General features: G+C 34.0%; 1 protein-coding gene across 3 annotated transcripts in view; it reads left to right on the top strand.

The window, feature by feature from the left end:
- Positions 1 to 1,068: 1,068 nt before the first annotated feature.
- DPP10 (dipeptidyl peptidase like 10) overlaps positions 1,069 to 8,068 on the top strand; it is a 1,220,852-nt gene continuing 1,213,852 nt past the window's right edge. For 2 of the 3 annotated variants that reach the window (XM_025039378.1, XM_025039373.1), the window contains exon 1: positions 1,105 to 1,580. Coding sequence is in view for 2 of the 3 variants with exons in the window: in XM_025039373.1 (XP_024895141.1) it covers positions 1,521 to 1,580 (60 nt within the window). In the remaining variant the exon portion in view is untranslated. Of the gene's footprint in view, positions 1,581 to 8,068 lie in introns of all 3 variants that reach the window. The other variant, XM_006921020.2, reaches the window with a different exon arrangement.

Here is an 8,068-nt window from a genome sequence, read left to right as displayed (position 1 = left end):
TCTCAAAGATTTCAACTACTGTGCAGAATGTTTAGATCCTTTTTATCTTTCAAAACAAGAAATATTTTTAATATTAGTATATAAATTTAATTATGTCACCAAACCTATTAGTTTATTTTTTCTCACCCCCAGAGTTTATCTATAGTGTTCTTGCCCCACCCATAAAGCTTCCTGAAAGCTTTATGCAGTTCAATCTTATAAACTTGGCATTTCACCAGCAGGATATATTTCTGATGGGTGAAAAGTATTGGTCTTCCAAAATACATGAGACATACATACATAGCCTAGGCCACATCAACTACTTTATAATACATATTGAAAAATAATGTCTTCCATTAAATCAACCCTACTGGATCCCTTATTTCCACTAGGGAAGTTTATCTTAGTGCTGATGTGACAGTGGGGACTGGTGACTTTGCAGAAACTTTATTTATGAATATTTATGGTTTATTTTGCTGACAATGTAATTTGAGGCAATAGATAACTATTTGAGAAGTTAGCTACTAGAAGCTAACTACTAGTTTTTCTCAGGAAATTTAAAAAAATAGCCCGAGGAAAAGATATGGTTAAAAGTAAAAAGGAAAGAAAAAAAGAAACCATTTTCTTGCTCTGGTGCAACATTCAATAACTATTGTGTTTGAAAACATTTTTATATACTATAAGCTTTCTCCCAGCTTATAGAAAAGCTAGTCTGTTGGCTGGCTATAACTGCAGAATTTCTAAATATTCATAGAGAATATCAGTTCTTTAACATACAGATGTAAAAATCTGCTCTCTTAAACCAAGCAACAGGTCCTTTCTTAGCATTTACTGGTGTTTTCACTGTAAGCACTACCCAAGAAGGAATAAAATTTAGTATCTGAATAACACTTAATTATGGTGAAAAAAATCCAAGAGACAGGGAGAGAGACAAAGAGAAGGAGCGGGGAGAGAGAGAAGGGGAAAGAAAGAGAAGGAGAGAGTGTGTGTGTGTGTGTGTGTGTGTGTGTGTGTGTGTGTGAGAGAGAGAGAGAGAGAGAGAGAGAGAGAGAGAGAGAGAAAGATTTTTTGCACTGAAAAAAAAAAAGTATGAACTGGTTAGAATCAGAGGAGTTCAGTGTCCCTTTAAACTGTGGTGCTGCAATTGATCTCTGTATGTTTTCTGGTATTCGTTCCTTTGAAAGGAGAATGAGAGCCAAGATTATTGGCTGTACTGTGAAGCTGTCACATCTCAGTACTGAAAAGGTACAGTACAAGTGAATTGAAACAATCTTTAGCGTTCTATTACATATCTCCAAGAGCTCTGAGAATGAACCAAGTGAATGTTTTATTTATGGCTATGTGAGTTACAAATCCCTCCATTCTGACAGCATTTCAGCCTCCGGAGTGAGAAAGCAGCAGAAGCAGCAGCAGCAGAAGCAACAGCAGTAACAACAGCAACAGCAGCAGCCCCCGCTGAAGTCCAGTAGAGGAGACCTGATCTCTATCTAGCTCATTCTGGAACTCCAGCTGGAATCGTGCGCTATCCAGGGTCCTGAAACATGAACCAAACTGCCAGCGTGTCCCATCACATCAAGTGTCAGCCCTCAAAAACAATCAAGGTAGGACCCAGGTTTTCTCTCTTCCCTCTGCTTTGCACACATATCTTCATTAATCTACTTAACATATGGACATTGGTATCGCAGGGCACAGACAGTGGAGATATCCAGTTGGTTTGAGTTTGAATTAAAGGTTAAATGTGAGTAAAGCATTTGTTTCTGTTTTCATGTGTGTGTAGCCTGGAGAGAGTAGTTTCCACTTAACAATTCTTTTACTTTGATGACTTTTGCTTTTTTGACTGAGACTATATTAGTGGTATATTTCAGGAAGAAAGTTTAATGAGTTTCTAGAAGAGTTTCTAGTTCACGTCAGTTTTCTTGACGGATCTGCTGGAAATAGATAACGTTAAATTGAATACGATTTGATAACAGTGTTTCATTGTCATATAGATTTGGGACTTTTTATCCTTTACAAAGAAGAGTGTATTCCTCCTTGAGAGTGTTGAACTGGTGGTTATACTAAAGTGACTATAGTGAGAGAGTATAAAAGACTGTAGAGGGAGTATAAAAATGTATATTCTTATGTATGCTGCTATATAACTCAAAACCAGTGAGGTGATTGGAAACACTCTTTAATTCAGGTGCTTGTTTTAAGGTTGAGGCTTTTCTGAAATTATTAAAGGAAAAAGAACAAGATCAGAATTGTACTGTTGTATTTTAGTTTTAAGAAATGTTTATAACATTTTCTTTGATTTTACTTATGATATTTTTACTTACAAGGAGACTTATAAAAAACTAGATTCCAGGAAGGATTTACTCTATTTTTCCACTTATCTGTATTAGATTGTTATCTGTGTAGATACTTTGCATCTGGGGGAAAAGTGATAGGTTCCCGTGAAACTCTTTTATGGAAACTATCTAATAACCTGATAGATCATCTTTAGTTAACTGCAAACTCTAATTTACATACAATTGCATATCTTTTATTGCGGTTCAAAATTTGAGAAGACTAGATTTTTATGACTACATTACTTTTTGGTTTATATCACAGACCTTTGGCAATATTTCATAGACTGTAATTACAAAAATAATATAATTTCCAACAATAGGTCTTACCTATCTTTTGTTAGAGTTTTTCAGTGACAAATAGACCATAAACTGAACATTTTGCACCATTTATCTGCAATTATTTTTAAAAACAATAAGGTCTTCAGTATATATTAAATGATACATAATAATATTCCCAACATAAATAAATACATAGAGTTAACTGAAATTGCGAAGAACTCAAATTCAGGTAATTTGCATCATCTCTAATGGCAAAAGCAGAATCTTTTTCAGCATAGAATTTTCTGAACTGTATTCAAGTTCAAAAATTAAAATACTGAGCTTTAGAATTTTTGTTTTTTTTCTGCATTTCAGATTCCCATATATGTCAATTATATAAGCATACCATCACCGAATGTTGCCAAAAGAGTACATATAAGACACTCTACATTATGATATGTAAACTCTAGTGGAAATATGTGTTGTAGCTTAAGGTGAGATGGAATTACAAACCAGCTGTCTACCTTTGAGTATGGTTAGAAAACCATAAAATGACCAGTGGCTTTTTGTTTAAGTGTTTGAGGTCCTAGGAATCACATGATTTATTTGCTCTTTTATTAATTGAGTAAGGACAAATGAATGGTACTTTCTGAGACTTAAAATCTCTTTTCTTATTGGTGCTCTGGCATTGACTGCCCTCAGACAAACTGTGGAGGCAGAAAAATGTTTCTAGTGTAAGGGTTTTACATCATCTTGCTGATCTTGCAGATGCTGTTTTTTCATTCTAACTGCAGCCATTGAATTGAAATGAAAAGCATCATAAAAACTGGACAATCCACCACTTAATAATGTATTATATTAATAGCTTAATGAAGGAATTTTGAATCAAAGCTCTGGGTGATTTGGTTAATTGTAGAAGTTAAGTTCTTTTGTGCCCCACCCCCACCCCACCCCCTGATTTTGCTCAGGGGAGGAAAAGATGCTTGTGATGTTCATAAAGTATATATAGTTGCAAACACTGAACCATTAACGGAGTAATTGCTTGAATATTTTCCAATTTGCAACAGTAAAAAGAGATGAGTGGAAAAGCTCTCTTACTTCAAATTATGTGCTCAATTATGAAACATTTATGGCTTTTGGAATTTATACTAAAAACGGCTATCTATATTTAGGTAATGCATTAGCCTATGAACAAAATGCAGTAGCAGCTTAAGGAAAAACCCTAAGACGAGAGATTTTATAAAGCTATGAAATATTGAAGCTCAACAGACTCTTTGAACTTTTGAGATCTGTCTTCTTTTGTTTCAAGCATGGTGTTTTCACTCTTAAGTTACTTTCTGAAAATTTTAAATAAAACTTTCTTATGGAATCTGGCCTACAGATAATTATAAGTGACCCAATTTGGGTTCGGGAAATATCTAAATATGTTATAACTTGTGAATTGCTTCATTTTAGAAATTCTAAAACCTCTAGAGACTTTTCCCTCATATTTGAGCATAATAAACATTGAGGGAATTGTTCTCCATTGTCCGTGTAGTAAACACTGGCTGTTCCTTCTCTTGACAGTTTAACTACTGCTAAAAATAATGTAATGGGAATGCACAAAAATGAACTGCATTGGTTAAAAATAGCTTTAAAAGCCAAAGAGGAGGGGAAAAAAAGCAGGTGTGTGTGTGTGTGTGTGTATGTGTGTGTGTGTGTGTGTGTGTGTGTGTGTGTGTTTCCTACTTGAAGTTTAAAAAGAGATATCTGCAGTGGGTCAGATTCAGCAATTGCTGCCATTAAAGGTTGTTTGTGGTCATGGTGGTGGTAGAGTTGGAGAAGGGGATCAAATGTTCAACATTATTCAGGTTGCATGACATTTGTTTTTGTCATTCTGTCCATTTTCTAGCTCAACCAGTCTACAATATTTTTTTTTCTGATGTATTTGTGCAGGTATGCTCCTCTAGTCAAAGCTGATAAGAGACAACGGGCAGAGGTAGTCAAATAAAGGGGCCAGGCATGTTCTCAGATCACTTTGGACAAAATGTTGAGTGCAATGCATTTATAAATCCCTCTCTCATTTCAGAGCTTGTAAAGCAATAAAGCTTTTCCTGAAATGGTTGCAACTCTTACCGTCAGACACTCAAAAAAAAAAGGGGGGGGAACTTTAACTCTGAGGTCTGTAATGGAAAGTTTTAGGGACTATCTGGAAATGCTAAAATATGGATGTAATCTTGGCTTATTATACACTTGATTTCTGACGGATTGTCCCCATCTTAGGCAACAAACGCTTATTTCTTCTTTATCTTGGCTACTCTTGGCTACAGTAAAAACAAATTAAGTATTTTAGTCAAATCTTTAGACTTGGTTTACTTTTTTCCCAATAGAATTGAAAATTTAGCATTATGCCTAAAATAGTGAGATTTTTTTTTCACATTTTAATATAAGTCTAATATCCATGCATATCTAAGGGTAGGAGAAGAAATCATCCTTTTTCTGTGTATAAATTATCAGTGTTGGTGATTCCTAGATCAGAGATCATATATATTTATATTATTATAGAGACTCCAAAATATAGTACTCAATATATCTTTTTTTACCTTTCCCATCTAGTGACTTTCATATCAGTCTTTCTTTCCCTTTAGACTTTTCAAGAAGTGCCTGGTTTATTCTATCACAACTTTCACACCCAGATTCCTAGTTCTGTGTTGGAAAGGCTCCCGAGGTCTAAAAGTTTTGGTTTCTTCCTAGTTACTCCTGCTGGAATAACCATGAGTTTTTATAAAACATATTTGAAGACGTCTTTAGAATTTTTATTTTCTTCAGAATAAGCAGACACTTTTCATAATTTCAACTGCCTTTTATAGTGTACTATTGAAGCATTATTATGATGATAAAGTCTTTTCCACTTTCCTACCTCTAATCCATAACTCCATCCAAAATTGTGGTAAAAGAAACAATATAGAAAATAAGGGAATAAAAAAATGAAAATTTTATCGCAAATAATATTTGTTAAATCTGTAGGCTTGAGGGCATGATGGTTAGAAAATAATTTTTGTCTTTAGCAAATTGGTATTTTGGAATGTAACATTGTGATGAGTTTTAATGGTGAGAATAGCTTGGAATTGCACCAACTGGCAATTTACTGATTGTTAATTCTGCACTCCTAACCTAAATGATGTGTACCACATCTGTATTTCATATGGTACTTGAACTGATGTTGTAGTTTAGTCTTAAAGAGTATGTCATAATTATCCAAATTACATCCATGAAAGATTAGACAAATAAAAAGCATATGAGAAAAATTCTACCTTTTATGTCATTACTATACACAAAATGTAAAATTCTTCTCAATTTCACTATCATGTGAAATTCTAAGTGCGAAGATTAAAATATGCTTCTATATTGTGCTTTGTCTTAGAGAATTTTTGGTCTTAATCCTAAGGACTTTATTCATAAAAAAAAGAAATTTTATTAAGTTATAATCTCAACACAGACTCAGACACACTAAAGAAAGATTTGTTTTCAGTATTCAATGAACCCTACAATTCTATTTGGCAAGGTACAGATTTTCCCTGGGCATTAGGAGAATGCGCCATTCTCTTAAGTGGTGATATTTGAAGAAGCCAAAAGAGAAGACTTTATGAAAAAGTACAATAAAAGATATTGTATGAGAATTTTTTTCTCTCTTTTAGAAGTGGTCTTCATCTTTATAATTATTCTGACACAGCTTCCTTCATGTGCTTGAGGCAAAAATCATCATCTGTGATAAACAGAATAGAGTTATAAGTTAGAAATTCTACTGATGGCCAATTTATAGTCATTTACAATTTGCATTTATGACCAACTATTTACACTTTAAAGATTGTAAGTATTTCATATGGTACTGGGTGTAGGACCCAGCAAACTGTTTTAACAAGCCCCCTGGGTGTTTCATGCATATTAAAATTTCTGAAACAATGAGCTAAAGAACTATAAAATAAGTTACAATTGTACAGTGGTTCACCCAAAAGAACCATTTGTGTTTGGCTATCATAGATGGAGTCAGAACAACTTCAGAATAACACTTAGTGCCATTAAATAGCATGAATTCTATGAGAGCTGAGATATTTTATCCCTCACAGGACTTACTTGATGCCAAGTCATTCACACAGTAGACATCAAATATATATTTGTTAATTATTAAATGACTGTTAAGGTTTATCAGCTCTAAGATGGGCTAAAAAATTTTTAAGACCTTGTTTAATAGGTGACCAGGTTGGAAGCCTTGCTCTGTCTTTTAAATTCATGACAATTTTTAAAAAAAAATATATTGCCCTTTTATTTGGCTTTCAGTGGTTTTGGACTTTGACTTTCATTTGAGGTCATCTGGTAATCAATACCCTTGGTAACTAAAGAGATCCATAATCACTAAGCAGCAAGTGTGCTGGACAAGTGTCCCCCTTCTTGTCAGCTTCATCTGAAACTTAGAAAAACAATATTAGGCAGAAATATTACCATAGCCTTCTCTTTAAGAATGTTCTTTAGCTTTTTTGTATATGCCATGTTGATAGGCTATAATTGGCAGCAGTATACTACAACTGGAACGAAATTAATCGTCATTTTCAAAACTGACCTCCCACAGGCAGACCTGGCATGGTGTTACAATAACAGAACTAGAGTTATTGGGTGATAAACCATGAAATAAAGGAAGTTTACCTTCTGAACAGACTTATGTCTTGGAAATTCTGCATAGAGCTCATGTTTTTGTTTGGTTTTTAGAGTTATCATTGGGGAAAAGATCAAATATATACAGCCTACCCTACTACCTGCAAATGAAGTATAAGGAAGATTGGATGGGTTTTTTTAGAGGGCCATCCTTAACTTAAATTCTCACTCTCCATGTACCACCATGAATCATGTGGCCTTGGGGAAAGCAATTAACCCAGTTAATACTTTTTTTCCCCCATGGAAAGGCAATAAACTTAAATTATCTCCCAAAACAAAAATGCTATGTAAGTGCTTTGTATTATAATTTGTTCTAGCAGCAATTTTTAAAGGATATGACATTTTCATAGAGAGGTGTATAGTGAGAATCAATTTTTATGACATAAAAGCTGAAAATTTTATTTGCAATTATTATTAACCATAATGATGATAAAAACTCATTTTGAAGTCACCAGGGAGCTGAAAGTATCTTCTAATATTGTTGTAACATCTGCAAGATTTCTTCATGGACCTTTACCAGGAAGGTAGAGGAAGAAAGAGATTGCATTTAAATGCCATCTAAAGAACTGATTAATTCATTAAAAATTCAGTTACTCATCCCAGGACTGTGCTACAGAAATGGGATATACTTTGAGTAGCTGCACAGATTGCACATGTGGTTGAATTGAGGGGAGGTTTTATTGTGATATGGATGCAGCCTTTATATTACCTCTGGATTCACTGTTTCTTTTGCCTCATCTACTTTTCCATGCAACATGCCTTTTAAAAACCCTTATTCTTACTTGAAATTTCATACAGAATTTTCTTGGTGATAG

Source organism: Pteropus alecto, unplaced genomic scaffold (genome assembly GCF_000325575.1).
Source record: "Pteropus alecto unplaced genomic scaffold, ASM32557v1 scaffold3, whole genome shotgun sequence".
NCBI classification, from domain to species: domain Eukaryota; kingdom Metazoa; phylum Chordata; class Mammalia; order Chiroptera; family Pteropodidae; genus Pteropus; species Pteropus alecto.
Note: the sequence above shows the minus strand (reverse complement) of the source record. Positions and strands in the feature narration are given on the sequence as shown.